Below are 19,879 nucleotides of genomic sequence, written 5' to 3' on the forward strand. Positions count from 1 at the left end.
GAAACCGGAAAAGAATCATTTGCGCTGTCAAATTGAAATAAAAAAGAAATTTGTTTTGATTTCGGGGAGTTTTGCATTTAGTCCGTTTGCCCTGGGGTAAAATTGACTTGTTATGCATGTTCCTCAAGTTGTTACGATTAAAATGATATATAACAAGTATAACTTTTATTGTATATGATGGTCTGTAAAAAATTCAAACCATTGTTAACAGATATATGTTCCTTAAAATCGCTCCATTCCCAGGCTTATAGCGCTGTTATCCTTTGGTCTATGGGGCTGTGTGAGGTGTCATTTTTTGCGCCATGATGTGTTCTTTCTATCGATACCTTGATTGCAAATATGCAACTTTTTGATCGCTTTTTATTAAATTTTTTCTGGATTTGATGCGACTAAAAATGTGCAATTTTGCACTTTGGAATTTTTTGGCACTTACGCCGTTTACCGTGCGAGATCAGGAATGAGATTAATTACTAGTTCGGGCGATTACGCACGCGGCGATACCAAATATGTTTATTTATTTGTTTAATTATTTATATTTAGAAAATGGGAAAAGGGGGGTGATTTGGACTTTTAATAGGGGAGGGGATTTTTTTTATTAATAAAAAAACATTATTACTTTCATTTCTACATTAACTAGAAGTTCCCCTGGGGGACTTGTATATACACAGCACTGATCTCTCATAGAGATCAATGCTGTGTTTATACACAGCAATGATCCATCATATCGGTGATCCATTGCTATGGCCTGCTGCAGGCCATAGCAATGTATTGCCGAGCCTGGGATCAGCGTCATTCAGCCATTCAGGAAAGCTGTGTATATGTCTATTGTGTACAGAAATTTTTCTTATAAAATATGCAGATTCTGGTAGAGCTGTACAGCAGTGTATGGAGGCTCTATGGCTCTGCACAAAGTAGCCATACAGCTTCCATGTACTGTTCTCCATGCTCCGTGCATAGGGCTCTGCTGTATGCATGCACTCAGGGGCGCCGCAATCATGAGGCGACCTGAGTCGTCTGCCTCAGGCGGCGCCACCAGCTGTCTTCATGGGGGCGGCATTCAGTGGCAGATTATAATATGAGCGGTTCGGGCGGCCGCCCACATTATAATCCGCCACTGATTGTACCATGTACTGGAGCCCCCCCGCCCCCGGACAGCATCTGTAATGAGATGCTGTGAGCAGGGGAGACTGTATTCATAAGCGCCGCGCTGTAATGAATCAGCCGCGCGGTGCTGTTACTACAGCGCAGCGCTTATGAATACAGTCCCCCCCGCTCACAGCATCTCATTACAGATACTGCCCGGGGGCGGGGGGGCTCCAGTAAATGCATTCCACGTCCGTGATCCGTCAGGATCACGGAACGTGGGAATGCAGCCTTAGTCCCCCGGCTGATGTGCGGCTGCCGGAGGTGTCCCATCCTGTCTCCGGCAGCGCGCGCATCAGAGAGATCCCCGTGCGCCGGAAGTCACAGCCACAGGCGCACGGGGAGCTGTCTGATGCGCGCGCTGCCGGGGACAGGACGGGACACCCCGGGCAGCCGCACATCAGCCGGGACCAGACCAGAGAGGCTCGACGGGGGAACGGAGGGCAGGTGAGTTGTGTGCTGTTTTTTGTTTTTGTTTTATCTGCTGTGCAGGGGGGGGGGGGGAGGGGGACCATCTATAAGGGAGGGGGGGAGGACCATCTATAAGGGAGGGGGGAAAGGGGACCATCTATAAGGGAGGGGGGAAAGAGGGGGACGATCTATAAGGTAGGGGGGGAGGACCATCTATAAGGTAGGGGGGGAAGGGGACCATCTATAAGGGAGGGGGGAAAGAGGGGGACGATCTATAAGGTAGGGGGGGAGGACCATCTATAAGGTAGGGGGAGAGGGAAGAGGGGGACCATCTATAGGGGGGGGAAGGGGACCATCTATAAGGGAGGGGGGAAAGAGGGGGACCATCTATAAGGGGGGGACCATCTATAAGAAGGGGGGAAAGAGGGGGACCATCTATAAGGGGGGGACCATCTATAAGAAGGGGGGAAAGAGGGGGACCATCTATAAGGGAGGGGCGGGAGGGGGACTGTCTATAAGGGGGGGGGGGAGAGGGGGACCATCTATAAGGGGGGGGAAGAGGGGGACCATCTATAAGGGATGGGGAAAGAGGGGGACCATCTATAAGGGGGCATCTATAAGGGAGGGGGGAGAGGGGGACCATGTATAAGGGGGGGAGGGGGACCATCTATAAGGGAGAGGGGACCATCTATAAGGGAGGGGGAGAGGGGGACCATCTATAAGGGGGGGGAAGAGGGGGACCATCTATAAGGGGGGGGAGAGGGGGACCATCTATAAGGGGGGAAGAGAGGGAAGAGGGGGACCATCTATAAGGGGGGGGAGAGGGGGACCATCTATAAGGGAGAGGGGACCATCTATAAGGGGGGGGGGGGAAGAGGGGGACCATCTATAAGGGGGGGAGAGAGGGAAGAGGGGGACCATCTATAAGGGGGGGGAGAGGGGGACCATCTATAAGGGGGGGGAGAGAGGGAAGAGGGGGACCATCTATAAGGGGGGGGAAGAGGGGGACCATCTATAAGGGAGGGGAAAGAGGGGGACCATCTATAAGGGAGGGGGGAGAGGGGGACCATCTATAAGGGAGGGGGGAGAGGGGGACCATCTATAAGGGAGGGGGGAGAGGGGGACCATCTATAAGGGGGGGGGGGAGAGGGGGACCATCTATAAGGGGGGGGACCATCTATAAGGGGGGGAAGAGGGGGACCATCTATAAGGGGGGGAAGAGGGGGACCATCTATAAGGGGGGAAGAGGGGGACCATCTCCTAAAAGATCAGCACCCTCCTCTCCTGACATCCTCTGTGCTGCTGGGACTTCTCCTATAGGATTAGCACCCTCCTCTCCTGACATCCTCTGTGCTGCTGGGACCTCTCCTATAGGATTAGCACCCTCATCTCCTGACATCCTCTGTGCTGCTGGGACCTCTCCTATAGGATTAGCCCCCTCCTCTCCTGACATCCTCTGTGCTGCTGGGACCTCTCCTATAGGATTAGCCCCCTCCTCTCCTGACATCCCCTGTGCTGCTGGGACCTCTCCTATAGGATTAGCCCCCTCCTCTCCTGACATCCTCTGTGCTGCTGGGACCTCTCCTATAAAGTCAGCCCCCTCCTCTCCTGACATCCTCTGTGCAGAAAGGGACCAAACATTAGGTTTATTGGGGACAGCAGTGGGGGGGGGGGGCAGTAGTGGATTATAATGTGGGCGGATTGACGGGGGGGGGGGGGCGTCATTCTATAGTTCGCCTCGGGCAGCAGAGAGGCTAGAATCACCCCTGCATGCACTGTGTTAGCCTCTGTTCACACTAACTTCATGACTTTTGCTATAAATGGACCAAAAGTCACTAACTGTCATTTCCAGCAGAAAAAAAATCTAACTGATTTTAGAAAGTTATATAGCTTTGTAAATTACTTCTATTTAAAGGGGTTATCCAGTGCTACAAAAACATGGCCACTTTTCCCCCTCTTTTGTCTCCAGTTCAGGTGTGGTTTGCAATTAAGCTCCATTTACTTCAATGAAACTGAGTCCCAAACCCCACCCAGTCTGGAGACAAGAGAGGGGGAAAAGTGGCCATGTTTTTGTAGCGCTGGATAACCTCTTTAAAAATCTCCTAGCACTTATCACCTGCTGTATGTCCTGCAGGAAGTGGTGTACACTTTCCAGTCTGCTCTCTGCTGCCACCTCTGTCCATGTTAGGAACTGTCCAGAGTAGTAGCAAATCTTCATAGAAAGCCTCTCCTGCTCTGGACAGTTCCTGTCATGGACAGAGGTGGCAGCAGAGAGCAGAGTGTAAGACTGGAAAGAATACACTACTTCCTGCAGGACATAAAGCAGCTGATATGTACTGGAAGACTTAAGATTTTCAAATAGAATTAATTTACAATTTTCTGGTACCAGTTGAATTTTTTTATTTTTTTCGCTGGAGTGCCCCTTTTCCACTGGAGTAACCTCATAACACTTTAATAGGGTCTGTGAAGGTTCCAGTACTGTTAATTATACGAATAACTCTTCTGTCTAAGCTATTCTTCCCATCAACCATAGCAAAATAGCCAATGAGAAACCCTCAAGGGAAGTTTCTAAAGTGTGAACAGAGCCTTAAAAAAAGTTGTGTCTATTATAAATGCGGCTATATAAAACTAAATTTGCATAGCTTCACAAAGCTTTATCGGTATCTTCCATTCAACCGGTAGACAAAGCTGATAGACGCCCATTGCATAAGCTATAATGATACAACATCCATTCATTGTCTCCCCAGAATACATTGTATCACTGTGGCTGAACCTTGCTGCTATTTTCAGTCCTCGCGCTCCCTGCATCAGCGTGAAGCCCCTCGCATTCATTATGGGGCATCATTTGCAGCAATTGTAATGCGATTCAGGAGGCATTTGTCTTTGGAGACAGTAATTTGATTTTCCAGTTGTTTCTATCCCCCCCGCTCCCACTCAGCGCCTTATCTTCCCTTTGACAGCACTTAGGAATTTTACGCTATGTGAAACCCAATTCCCCTGAAGACGGTGACACTGCCAATGTTTTCTCGTAAGTTATTCATCCGATATCAGCTAACTTGAAACAAATAATCTTTTGTTTATAAGCGTTAAATGGCGAGGCATGAATGGCGGAGGAGAAAATGCAAAGCTGCAGACATCAATGCAAATGATTGGACTTTGTATGAAATCAACAATGAATTCAATAGGAATGTAATTTACTAATATATGTAAAGCCCCCCGACTACACAAAGTGATCACTGGTGAGCGACCACCGGGGGGTTATAATAATGGTTCTGTTCACACCTTAAGAGAAGAACGCTAAACTTCTACACTTACAGATGATTTTTTTTTTATGTCTATTACATCACGGGTAAGATTTTTTTAGCATAAACATTTAAAGGGAAACTATCAGCAGGTTGGAAGTATCTAATATGCTAATATGTCCCTATCGCGCACAGAGCGCCAAGAATGAAGGTATACAAAAAAAAAAAAAAACAGAAAAATGCAACAGCTCACCGCAATGGCAAGATACAGACCCACTACAGACATGAAACTAGTTAAAAGCAGCCCCCCCAATGGCTAATAAAAATTCCCAAAAAATAATGAGGCTCTTGGTTACCATTTCCAAACAGTGTAAACCACCCCACCAACGATAAGGTGGCCCCATGCCGGGGTGGACCTACAGTACACTGTACTATGGCCTCTCCATGGCATGAAATGCACCTATGCTCTGGGCATGCAAGATCCATCTTATGGGTATAAACCCACACACCATATATGCAGCGTATTTACTACTGCGATACGCAGCAAATACGCAGCAGATTAGATCTAAATAACTGAACACAGCATCAAATCTGCACCATCAAATCTGCTGCGTATTTGTTGCGTATCTGCTGCGTATACGGTGTGTAGGTTTGTACCCTCAACCGGCAAAAGTAATTACACCACCTGAGTGGGAAAGGTGGAGTGCAAGACCAAGTAGAGGCAGCCACTCCCCCCATCTGGAACACAGAAAAAAAGACAAATTTGGTCAGCTCTCCTAGAACACCATTCACACTAGGCAGGAGCACGTTGCTATGGTTGAAATTGCAAACACACAAAAAAATGCAACAGCCCACCGCAATGGCAAGATACAGACCCACTACAGACATAAAAATAGTTAAAAGCAGCCCCCCCCCAACTGCCAAAAAAAATTCCCACAAAAATAATGAGGCTCTTGGTCCACCCCGAGCATGAGGCCACCTTATTGTGGCGGGGTGGTTTACACTGTTTGCAAATGGTAACCAAGAGCCTCATTACTTTTGTGGGAATTTTTTTTTAGCAGTTGGGGGGGGGCTGCTTTTAACTATTTTCATGTCTGTAGTGGTCTGTGTCTTGCCATTGCGGTGGGCTGTTGCATTTTTCTGTGTTTTTGTGTGTTTGCTCCTGCCTAGTGTGAATGGTGTTCTAGGAGAGCTGACCAAATTTGTCTTTTTTTCTGGGTTCAAGAATGAAGGTATGTTTCTTAACCTCATTCTCAGTGCTGTTTACATGATGTTATGAGTTTAGTATTTATGCTAATTAGACGTTTTGGTGCACTGGGGGCGGGACTACCACACCCAGTGCACCCACCCACCCCCGGCCAGCTGACTTACTGCACTAATATTCAATCGAAGGGGCCAGCCAACCGGGGAGTGAATTGGTGCACTGGGTGTGGTAGTCCTGCCCCAGTGCACCAAAATGTCTAATTAGCATAAATATTAAACTCCTAATAGAACGTGAAAGGCGCAGATGATAGATATAAGAAACCTACCTTCATCCTCAGCTCCCCCTGCACAATAGGAACATACTAGCAGGTTAGACGCTTCTAATCTGCTGATGGTTTCTCTTTAATAACTTTACCCATGGCTTCTTATTGTTATAACATATGTTAAAAATGTTAAATTTTATCACTTTATCAAGACTTTTGAACTGTTCATTAAAGGGAATCTGTCAGCTGTACATTATGCTCAGAGTGGCAGACATGGGCAGACAGCAGATGATAGCAGTGAGATAAAACATATGTTACCAGTCTATTAGATGACGGCTGTTTGCACAGTTATAAAATCATGTTCGGTGGCGCCTGCGGGGTCGGCGGGGGCCCTTTAGGGTCTGGTCCTGTGACGATGGGGTTGCAGGGCCATTCCGTGGCCCCACTTCTCTGTATGCGCACGCTTTGCGGGGATTGTGGTCGCTGACCAGCACAGTGATGTTTTTTGGTTAGGGACTCATGTGTATCAGAAGACCTGCACGTGGTACATGAGGCAATATGGTTTGGCCAAATTATATACTAACTTCTGATGTTGGTTTTAAATGTAGCTGAATAAGCTTTCGTGTCAGCCATGGGTGTGATGTGCAGCCATTTTTTGGCTTGTGCATATATAAAATCATGTTTTGCTTCCAAGCTCATATGTCATAAAGATGGTGCTGAGCAGCAGCATGCATGTCTTCCCCCTCCCCACCCCTTCCTGCTCTGCATGACTGATGTTCAGAAATAGTGCACATCAATCATACAGGGTAGGGAGGGGTGGGGGAGAGAGAGGGATGAGGCATGCATGCTGCAGCTCAGTATTCCATCTATGACACTTGGAAGGAAAGTGTGATTTTATAACTTTGCAAACAGCCATCGTTTAAGTGGTGTAATTAGTTTTATCTACAAATCTGTCCATGTCTGCAGATCTGAGCATGATATACATTTTTCTCTTGTGGTTTCTCGGTACAGTATATGGTAAAATGTTAAAGTACAATTTCTCCTACAAACAATACACTCTCATATGAGTCTTAAAGGACAGAAAAGGGCTCTCAGAAGAGGGAGAGGAGGAGGGAAGAACAGGGAAATTAAAGAGGTGGGATTTGTCCAAGAGAAGTAATAGGAACAGGTGTATCTGAGCAGGATGAGCTGTACTACATGCCTATCCCTGCTGTACCTAGGACCCCCACTCCTGACAGCCTAAATATTCATGCCTGTAAGATGATATATGTATATTACATACGAGGACAGCTATCCAAACGTGTGATAGAAACTTCTTTCTATTCTGGATGTACTGAAACCATCTACATCTGTATACAGCGCGAAATACCCTGCACAACCGTCATCTACCCACCAGGGGGAGCCCCACACCAACTCTAACCCTGTGCCGGAATGTGGCTGTGCCTTAGATAGACCTATCCTAAGATCGCCTGGTGATGACGTCATAACAAAGCGTCTCAGACAACATGACAACAGGAAAGCGAGCTGTTCCCCACTGATCACTGTACATAGAGATCGCCATCAGATTCTCCTGGTGCTACTCATTGGCTTCCTGTATAGTTACCTGTGGATCAGATAATCATGGCAGAGCTGGAGATCGGGCAGCACTGTGATGTGGAGCACTGCGGGCAGCTGGGTAATATATACAGTATCATGCATAGTCTGTACTGACTGAAATGGTTATAAACAGAGGAGGGAATGTGTCTATGTGTCACTATAGGAGTAGATTACACACATTGGTATAGTCTTGTATCTTTTCAGAAGGAGCAGTTTAAATCATTAGACATAGAGGGAGAAGGTCGCAGCTGTGCGCTTCACTCCCTGGTGGAGCTCTTAGGGTCTGTACAGGCATAATACAATGCAAAGTCTGTGGTATACATTGGCAAACATGGAGAAAGGGATGCTATCATATACCACAGCGCCCCCTGCTGTATCAGTTAGTAGTGAGACTGTGATACACTTCAGATATATATATATATATATATATATATATATATATACACACACACACACATATATATATGTTACACACAGTATGATTACAGCTTTATATAGGACTGACGCCTTAAGGGTGCGTTCACACGTACAGGATCCACAGCAGATTTGATGGCCCAGAGTTACTTTGCCTTGAATCTGCAACTTCAAATCTGCGCCATCAAATCTGCTGCAGATCCTGTACGTGTGAACGCACCCTGAGGGTAGCTTCACACGTACCGTATCGCTGCTGTTTTTACGCACGCAAAAACGCAAGAAAATCGCAGATTCGCCCCTGCGATTTTAGATGCAGAAAAATCACATGAATTGACCTGCGTATTATGTATATATAAAAAATGTAGCGTAAATTACGCACATAATACGCAGGTCAATTCATGCGATTTTTCTGCACCTAAAATCGCAGGGGCGGATCTGCGATTTTCTTGCGTAAAATCAGCAGCGATACAGTACGTGTGAAGCTACCCTAAAGGGGTATTCCAGGAAAAATTTACTTTAACTGTGGATATGGGAAAAATAGGAGATTGCGGGAGGTCTTATCCCTGACCCCCCCGGCAATCTCCGTATCGGACCCCATCATCTATGTTATGAATAGAGCCCCAGGTCGGCACGTGCCCCAGCGCTCTATTCATTCCTATGGAGGGACGGAAAAATCTGAATATGCCGCAAGAGCACTGTACTCGTCTCTTTTTGTCGCTCCATAGGAATGAATAGAGTCGTAGGTCGCGTGCCCACCTGGGGCTCTATTCAGATTAGAGCCGGCGGGGTCCTATACGGAGATCGCCAGAGGGGAGGGTTCAGAGCTCGGACCCCCACCCTAGCAATCTCCTACTTTTCCACTATCCAGTGCATCCACTATCCAGAGGAAAACTTACTTTTTCCCCAGAATCCCCCGTTAAGCTACATCTCGTGGTGACTTTCATCTGTTGTTTGTTTCCTGTGAAATTATATAAACACAAATCTATATCAATGGGGAACACAATGTGAAATTACACAACAGTCAAAAATATATCAAAGTATTTTTTAAGTGACACTTTGTGAATGAACAGTTCAAAATGAACTAATCTTCAAAGTGAACTAAATGATCAAGTTTTCTTCCCTGGCAAAGATTAGTTTATCATGAACTAAGGCAGAGAGTCCAGCACAGCAGCTCCAGCTCCATCACTGTCACACTCCCAAGCAAGTACATTTCAGTCCTCCATGCTGGAAAAAGAAAGTAATAAGACACAGCACATGCCAGAATATACTAATCTAATAGAAACTATGAGACTGCACTAGAGATCCCATGTGTGAGAGAATGTTCATCCAGCTCACCTGCTGCGATAGTCCTCTTGTTACCACCACTGGCTCCTGTATCCTCACTCTGTGCTATATACTGTATGCTACTTGCAGCTTTGCTGCTTATCAGCTCCCTCCTACATTCCGCATGAGTCAGTACCTGCAACCACAATTGGTGTCACTGTTGAGCACAGTCATATGTATGTAAGTGAACTAGACTCTCCTGATTCATTCTCCTGGCACATTGAGTTCAATAGCTCAGTTAGTTCACAGATTACATCATGATCCATCACCTATGAGGCTCCTCAGGAGTCAGACACAGAGCCGTAAGCTGCAGCCATGATGGAGACTGTACTATACCTCTCTATTCTCTACCATGTATCTCCATCACCTATGAGGCTCCTCAGGACAAAGAGCAGTAAGCTACAGACATGATGGAGCCAGTACTGTACCTCTCTATTCTCTACCATGTATCTCCATCACCTATGAGGCTCCTCAGGACACAGAGCTGTAAGCTACAGACATGATGGAGCCCGTACTGTACTTCTCTATTCTCTACCATGTATCTCCATCACCTATGAGGCTCCTCAGGACACAGAGCTGTAAGCTACAGACATGATGGAGCCCGTACTGTACTTCTCTATTCTCTACCATGTATCTCCATCACCTATGAGGCTCCTCAGCCACGCTAGAGCCTATACTGTAGCAATGTTTTTTTCTGTCATTTACAGAAACCTAAGCCAAAGTGTGCCATTATTCTGAAAAACTATCACTGAGCCAAAAAATGGCAATAATAAAAGTACCATGTGGGTATGACAGGTATGAATGTGGGTATGACATCTCATATTACTTTATTGGCTCCCAGCTGATTTATAGCATTTTTATAGCAGGGTTTTTGGATTTAAAAAAATGCAATAAAGTTTTAAAAGCAGAATAAAAAAATGGTAACATCCTCAGATTTTGGGTCCTTTGTCTATTAGCCTATAAACTGACCATTTTGCAGAGTTGAGCCTGACACTATGAGCTTGTTATATAATTGATTGCATTAACAAAAATCATAATTATTGAAATGTCATCATTTTACCAAATTATATTTCATGTAAGCAGCCGGTACTGAAAGCTCTGAGTGTAATTGATAAGAAGTCACTAGAAGCAGATCTTCTCTGTGTCCCAGATCCGGAGACATAATGAACTAAAAAACTAAACAATCTTCTGAACTACGCCTAATGAACTAGATCTAGTGGTAAGGGTCCATTTACACAGAAAGACTATCTGCCAAAGATTTGAAGCCAAAGCCAGAAACAGACTATAAACAGAGATCAGGTCACAAAGAAAAGCCTGAGATTTCTCCTCTTTTCAAATCCATTCCTGGCTTTGGCTTCAAATCTTTGGCAGATAATCTGTCAGATAATCTTTCTGTGTAAATGGACCCTAGTCCCCAAATGAACTTGATTTCCCATCACTACTTGTAACCTCTATATAATCATTCAGAGTGGATTACCATTTAACGTGTTCTCACTGTGTTGTTTTGTAGATTTTCTTCCCTTTGTGTGTGATGGCTGCTCAGGAGTCTTCTGGTGAGTCTATTTCTCTATACAGGTTTGAGAATTACCCTGTTTTGCAAGTCATCTGATTTTTTTTTCTTGAAGTCGGTGAAAATATTAATTTTCCAGCACGCAGGGAGGGGGGACATAATAAATAAGTGCTACTTACCTCTCCTCATTTCCCCTAAGCACAACATCACAGGCTCCCGGACTCCTGCCAGGACTCATTGTCCCCCCAATGGCAATGTTGTCAGGACTCGGGGAGGGGGGGGGAATACCGACCTGGCTGGTGGATTGCCCGCTCTGCCAATCAGTGAGTCCAGCTGTGCCCCGCCCCAGTCACTGACTGGCAGAGTGGTAAAATCTCTGTTACATGTCACCCTGACAGCCATGAGATGTATATTAGTTTTTGCCTACAAAATATTCCAGACATATTTGTCAACTATGTGTTTGCATTACATCATATATACTGTATATGAGCAATGGTACTTGTTTTGTTTTTTAGCCTCACACATAGAAGCAGGGATTCCCATGGCTGCCCTGAGGTAAGTGAAGATATCTAGGACAATGGGTGTGGTTATTGTTTTTGTTTTTCAGTTTTGGACATGATAAACAAGACACATGACAATAACATGGTGACTAATGACTTCTGCAGTGCTCATCCACCTGCAGTGTATCTTCTATGTATACTGTAACAAATGATGTATCTTCTATATATATATACTGTAACACATGATGTATCTTCTACATACATTGTAACACATGTATCTTCTATATATACTGTAACACATGATGTATCTTCTACATATACTGGAGCACATAATGTATCATATATATATATATATATATATATATATATATATATATATACTGTAGCACATGATATATCTTCTAAGAAATGTAGAGATGAGGCGGCACTCCAGATATAAGTGAATAAAAAGTGGTTTGGTTTATTCACCCAACATGCAACGTTTCAATCTACTCAATGAGATCTTTGTCAAGCAGTGCTTGACAAAGATCTCATTGAGTAGATTGAAACGTTGCATGTTGGGTGAATAAACCAAACCACTTTTTATTCACTTATATCTGGAGTGCCGCCTCATCTCTACATTTCTTGTATCGCCGGGACCTGGGTCTGGGACCGGGAGACTGAGCACCCGATCTTGAGCCATAGAGCCACAGTGCCGTTCAACACATTTTTCTTTGTGTGATGTATCTTCTATATATACTGTAACACATGGTGTATCTTCCACATATACTGTAACACATGGTGTATCTCCTTTATATTCTGGAACACATGATGTGTCTCCTTTATAATTTAGAACACATGATTATGATTATATGATTCTATATATATATATACTGGAGCATATGATGTATCTTCTATATATACTGGAGCACATGGTGTATCTTCTATATATACTGTAACACATGGTATATCTTCTACATATACTGGAGCTCATGATGTATCTTCTATATATACTGGAGCACATGATGTATCTTCTATATATACTGGAGCACATGATGTATCTTCTATATATACTGGAACACGTGATGTATCTTCTACATATACTGGAACACATGATGTGTCTCCTTTATAATTTAGAACACATGATATATCTTCTATATAAACTGGAGCACATGATGTATCTTCTATATATACTGGAGCACATGGTGTATTTCCTACATATACTGTGACACATGGTGTATCTTCTATATATACTGTAACACATTATGTATCTTCTACATATACTGTAACACATGGTGTATCTTCTATATATACTGTAACACATGATGTATCTTCTATACTGTAACACATTATGTATCTTCTATTCTTCTTTATATACTGTAACACATGGTGTATCTTCTATACATACTGTAACACATGGTATATCTTCTACATATACTGTAACACATAATGTATCTTCCATATATACTGTGACACATGATGTATCTTCTGTATATACTGTAACACATGATGTATCTTCCATATATACTGTGACACATGATGTATCTTCTGTATATACTGTAACACATGATGTATCTCCTACATATACTGTAACACATGATGTATCTCCTACATATACTGTAATCCATGATGTATCTTCTACATATACTGTAACACATGGTGTATCTCCTACATATACTGTAATACATGATGTATCTTCTACATATACTGTAACACATGGTGTATCTCCTACATATACTGTAACACATGATGTATCTCCTACATATACTGTAATACATGGTGTATCTTCCAGGTACCTGCTGCCAGTAGAGGTGCACAGTCCGGGGGCAGCACACAGTACCCCTGTTCCTACACCGGCTGCAGTGGAAAGGAATTGGTGGAGGTTTTATGTCCGTTCTGCACAAAACATTTCTGCTTGAGGTTTGTTTTGTCTCATACATATAGCTGCACCCTCTCGCTGTGTTGTGTTTTATATGGCGTCCTCTGTGTTATCCAGGCATCGGCACCAGCCAGACCATCAGTGTGAGAAACTGGAGACCCCAAAGCCAAGGATGTGTGCAACCCAGCAGCTGGTGAAAGAGATTGTGGGTATGTAAGTGTGTAAGACCACTGGGATGGTGAATGGCACCAAGATAGCTACAATGTACAGGCCGGTACCACAGGGTGTGTTCACACGTGGCAGAAACCTCTCAACATAAAAAGCCTATACTATATGACTGGAGATGTTTCAGCAGCAAGGATTTTTGCATTTATGGAAAATTTCTGTAACAAATCTCCAAATATGAACACAATTTTTGTTAAAGGCGTACTCCAGTAAAATTTTATTTTTCCTTCAGATCAACCGGTGTCAGAAAGTTATATAGATTTGTAAATTACTTCTGTTTAAAAATATCAGTCTTCCAGTACTTATCAGCTGCTTTATGTCCTGCAGGAAGTGGTGCATTCTTTTCAGTCTGACGCAGTGCTCTCTGCTGCCACCTCTGTCCATGTCAGGAACTGTCCAGAGCAGTAGCAAATCTCCATAGAAAAGCTGCCCTGCTTTGGACAGAGGTGGCAGCAGAGAGCACTGTGTCAGACTGGAGAGAATGAACTTCCTGCAGGTCACACAGCAGCTGATAAGAGATTTTTAAATAGAAGTAAATTACAAATCTATATAACTTTCTGACACCAGTTGATTTAAAAGAAACAAAATTTCACTGGAGTACCCCTTTAGTTTTCAAAAAGTTTTTAATTTAGCACTCATTGATAGGAAAGTGACTTGGTTTCATAGATCCCATGCCTGTGCGACTGTTTTTTATGCTTGTTTCATATTGTGTTACTTACTTTCTGCTGCCCCTGTATAATATCTATTTCTTACCATATAACATGAATGATTTTCAGATTCCAAAAAGTCCGCGCCTCCTAATAAAGTGCGCAGAGGGGCAAAGAACGCAGAGACTGCAGCAAAGGTGGCGCTGATGAAGCTGAAGCTACATGCAATGGGAGATAAATCATTGCCTCAGGTAAGAATATAAAGGAATTTATCATTTCTGACTTTTTCACACTTTTTTAATATGTCTTTTCCCCTGTATACCAGTTTCAGTTGTGCACTTTTTTGCCATTATATAACCACATATGGTACGGCCAAGTGTTATAGTTGTATAGTGTGTCTTTCCTCTATACAATGTTTTATTACTGACAAAAAACACATAATTGGTATTATCACATACATAACATACTATAAAATTATTACTGGTATATACCCTGTATAGTCTGTAGTCCTATATGTTTTTAAAAAAAAAGGAAGCCAAAAGAACAATGCCAATTTAGCCCTTTTTGTTTATCCCACCACCCAAAAACAGGAATAAAAAAGTTATATAAATTAAAATAAATGAAATCTGAAAGTAATTGTGCCAAAAACAAGTCCCTATAAGGGCTCTGTCAACAGAAAAGAAAAAAAAGTTATGAGCCATATGAGGGCAACTATTTTTGCGAGATACATATGAGCAGCCACCAGAGGGCGCTGACATGTGTTTTTCAGGATCGGCACATATGTGATGTGTAATCAGAGCAGAAGAGTGACATAGCATTCTAGTAATTCTGTCTTGCCACATACTCTACCTCATGTGTATCATCCACTTATGTAAGACAGACCTCTGTCTATTTTTTTCTTTAGTCCAATTTCAAGGAAAACTCTGATACTAGTTTATGACTAAATCATTACAGCATATAAAATAATTTCTGAAATATGTGTAATATGTTCCTGACACAACTTGGATAATGTTTGATGCCTCTGCATTATGGTATGTTCTACAGGTATATGATGTGATTACTGTATGTTCTATGGATATGTGATTACTGTATGTTCTATGGGTATGTAATGTGATTACTGTATGTTCTATAGCTATGTGATGTCATTACTGTATGTTCTATGGGTATGTGATGTCATTACTGTATGTTCTATAGCTATGTGATGTCATTACTGTATGTTCTATGGGTATGTGATGTCATTACTGTATGTTCCATGGGTATGTGATGTCATTACTGTATGTTCCATGGGTATGCAATGTGATTACGGTATGCTCTATAGGTATGTGATGTGCTTATAGCATATACTACAGGTATAGGATGTGAATATGGCATATACTACAGGTATAGGATGTGATTATGGTATATACTACAAGTGTGTGATGTGCTTATGGTATAAACTACAGGTATGTGATGTGATTATGGTATATACTACAGGTATGTGATGTGATTATGGTATATACTACAGGTGTGTGATGTGATTATGGTATATACTACAGGTATGTCATGTGTTTATGGTATATACTACAGGTGTGTGATGTGATTATGGTATATACTACAGGTATGTGATGTGATTATGGTATATACTACAGGTGTGTCATGTGATTATGGTATATACTACAGGTATATGATGTGATTATGGTATATACTACAAGTGTGTGATGTGATTATGGTATATACTACAGGTATGTGATGTGATTATGGTATATACTACAGGTATGTGATGTGATTATGGTATATACTACAAGTGTGTGATGTGATTATGGTATATACTACAGGTATGTGATGTGATTATGGTATATACTACAGGTGTGTGATGTGATTATGGTATATACTACAAGTGTGTGATGTGATTATGGTATATACTACAGGTATAGGATGTGATTATGGTATATACTACAAGTGTGTGATGTGCTTATGGTATATACTACAGGTATGTGATGTGATTATGGTATATACTACAGGTGTGTGATGTGATTATGGTATATACTACAGGTATGTGATGTGATTATGGTATATACTACAAGTGTGTGATGTGATTATGGTATATACTACAGGTGTGTGATGTGATTATGGTATATACTACAGGTATGTGATGTGATTATGGTATATACTACAGGTATGTGATGTGATTATGGTATATACTACAGGTGTGTGATGTGATTATGGTATATACTACAAGTGTGTGATGTGCTTATGGTATATACTACAGGTATGTGATGTGATTATGGTATATACTACAAGTGTGTGATGTGCTTATGGTATATACTACAGGTGTGTGATGTGCTTATGGTATATACTACAGGTGTGTGATGTGATTATGGTATATACTACAGGTATGTGATGTGATTATGGTATATACTACAGGTATAGGATGTGATTATGGTATATACTACAGGTGTGTGATGTGATTATGGTATATACTACAGGTATGTGATGTGATTATGGTATATACTACAGGTATGTGATGTGATTATGGTATATACTACAGGTGTGTGATGTGATTTTGGTATATACTACAGGTATGTGATGTGATTATGGTATATACTACAGGTATGTGATGTGATTATGGTATATACTACAGGTATGTGATGTGATTATGGTATATACTACAGGTGTGTGATGTGATTATGGTATATACTACAGGTATGTGATGTGATTATGGTATATACTACAGGTATGTGATGTGATTATGGTATATACTACAGGTATGTGATGTGATTATGGTATATACTACAGGTATGTGATGTGATTATGGTATATACTACAGGTATGTGATGTGATTATGGTATATACTACAGGTATGTGATGTGATTATGGTATATACTACAGGTATGTGATGTGATTATGGTATATACTACAGGTGTGTGATGTGATTATGGTATATACTACAGGTATGTGATGTGATTATGGTATATACTACAGGTACACTGGAGGGCTCATGGCTCAGGTGCTACACTGGAGGGCTCATAGTCTATTTCAGATGTCTTCTCCAAGCACTTTCCATTAATCTTTTCAGTCTTTGTATATTTCAGTTAGAAAGAATCTACTTTCAAACATACTTGCCTAAGGGTGGAAAGGAGAAAAGCAAGCCCATGTTCTTCTGTAAGAAGTGGAGTATTGGAAAAGTTGTTGACTATGCAGCTTCTATAGTAAGCCTGAAAAATGACAATAATAAGGCCACTGCCAAGGTACGTCCATGTTCCCTAGTCAGTGCATAGTCTGTCCTGTGCCAAGTATTCCTCATTGTATACATAGGACTGTGTTATAGATGGTTCACAGTTATTCAGGTGTGACATGTACCTTCTTGTCAATATCATATGATAGAAATTTTCCTCCCTTATTTCTTTATCTTGATGATTGCAGAAAGAGAGTAAGCCAAAAATGTCTGCCTAAAGTGTAAGGTAACCTGACTACCCCCCTTTCTTCTGCTTTCTGGCTGTTCCCACTTAATAGGGGTTATATGGGGAGATCAATATGTAAAGCAGCTCTCTGACACCACCTTTCCCCTTATAGCTTTCTACAAATGGGTAACTTCCCCTTCTGGCTTATTAAATCCCCAGTCATATTCTAGATAAACACTGATCACTGGGGAATCAATGGGTTGTCCAGGCTTAGAAAAACATGGCCGCTTTCTTCCAGAGACAGCATGACTCTTTTTCTCAGTTTGGATGTGGGTCTGCAGCTTGGTTCCATTGAAGTGAATTATAATATCACACACAACCTGAGGAAAGGGGTGGCACAGTTTTGCAAGAAAGTAGCTTTTTTTTTTTTTTTTTTTAAATCCTGGATAACCCCTTTAAGGGGAAGCTATTTCCAAAAGGTGGTGTCAGGAAGCTGCTTTGCATATCTTTTTCCCATAATTCCATGTGGAGCTTACCACTTTGGTCCCATACAAGTTATAGTGTAATGAGATCTCAGCTTCATACCTGTCACTTTCTGCCTGATAAATGTCCAATTTATACAAGACTGGCATTTACCTAAAAAGCAATGGAGGAAGGTAGAGGGAGGGAAAAACCCCTGTCTGTCTCAGCAGTAGCATTATACATTTTCTTATAGAATAAAAGCTATACTATAAAGTTCTGCTCTCTACATGGCAGGCCATAATAACATTGTGCGCCATCTTTGTCTTACAGAAGCTGAGAGTGTGCCATGCAGAGACAGGTGCGGCTCTACCAATGGACAGCTCTCTGGAGACGTGGCTGTCTAGTACAGAAAATCCTTTATACAATGGAGGAAATATTATTATTGAGTATCTGGATAATGAGTGCAATGAAATTGAGGATACCAGTGTGTATTTATCATAGTGCCATAGTAATAAATATATGCATTTTATATAGATTCTTGTGTTCAGTATAATAAATATTTTCTTTGTTTTTTTTATTGTGTCTCTTGGTCTATATGTGGGGCATCACAGATGGGGGCATACAATTTCATATTCTTTCATATGGATTCAGATCTGGGCTCTGACTGGCCATTTCAGACATATCTACTCCTGATGAAGCTGTTCTTTTGTTGATGTGGAGGTATGCTTTGTGTCATTGTCATGCGGAAGGGTCAAATTCCTCTTAAATTTTAGCTTTTTAGTCTAGATCTGAAGTTATTGTGCCAAAATATACTTTTATTTAGATGCCAACAATGAAGTAGAAAAAAAGCGGTTTCGTGCTAATCACAGCACTTCCTCTGACGTCAGAAGAAGTGCTGTGATTAGCACGAAACAGCTATAAGGATGGACTAATTTTATCATGTGGACTGAATAAAGGAAGATTTTAATGGTGATTGAGTCTTCTTTTTTTCTTCATTGTTAGCATTTATGGACATTGCTTGGAGAAGTTAGCACCACCTATAACTTTTCCCCATACCTCAGGATACTGTAGTGCTGATCACTTTTTCTTATTGTGTACTTTTATTTAGAACTGCTCATAATTCCCTCCACCTTGACTATAGTCCCAGTTCTAGATGGAGAAAAAAGCATATTGCTACCTCCACCATGTGGCATTGTGGGTATGGTTTTCTTTTGGTGATGGATAGTGTTGGCTGTGTGCCAACCATTTTTTTATGGAATTATAGCCAAAAATTGATATCAGGCCATAATTCGTTTTCCCACATGCGTTTGGCAGTCTCAGTGTAGAGTTTTGAAAAACATAAACGGCTTGGATTTTTTTTCTTTGTAATGAAAGACTTCCATCTCGTCACCCTACCCCACAGTCCAGACATATGAAGAATAAGGAAGATTGTTGTCACATGCAGTACATAACCTGTACTTGCCAGAAATTCCTGCAGCTCCTTTAATGTTGCTGTAGGCCTCTTGGCAGCCCCAAACCAATTTTCTTCTTTCCTCATCAATTTGTGAGGGACATCCATTTCTTGGTAACATCACTGTTTTTCTATTTTTTTATTCTCTTTATGACTATTATTACTGTCTTCTATGGTATATCTAATTCCTTGGGGGAGGCAAGTACTTGCCTTCCCTGTCTGTAACGTCCACAAAATTGCGGATGTGTGCGA

General features: G+C 42.0%; 1 protein-coding gene across 1 annotated transcript; it reads left to right on the forward strand.

The window, feature by feature from the left end:
• The first annotated feature begins 7,763 nt into the window (after window positions 1-7,763).
• ZFAND1 (zinc finger AN1-type containing 1) lies at window positions 7,764-18,752 on the forward strand. The gene is made up of 8 exons (XM_069959936.1): window positions 7,764-7,937; window positions 11,106-11,148; window positions 11,621-11,660; window positions 13,377-13,504; window positions 13,581-13,672; window positions 14,465-14,586; window positions 17,407-17,562; window positions 18,508-18,752. The coding sequence occupies exons 1-8, from the start codon at window positions 7,883-7,885 to the stop codon at window positions 18,676-18,678; spliced, it is 807 nt and encodes a 268-aa protein (XP_069816037.1). The 5' UTR covers window positions 7,764-7,882; the 3' UTR covers window positions 18,679-18,752.
• Window positions 18,753-19,879: the final 1,127 nt, after the last annotated feature.

The sequence above is a fragment of the Dendropsophus ebraccatus genome, chromosome 2, assembly GCF_027789765.1.
Source record: "Dendropsophus ebraccatus isolate aDenEbr1 chromosome 2, aDenEbr1.pat, whole genome shotgun sequence".
Classification (NCBI taxonomy): domain Eukaryota; kingdom Metazoa; phylum Chordata; class Amphibia; order Anura; family Hylidae; genus Dendropsophus; species Dendropsophus ebraccatus.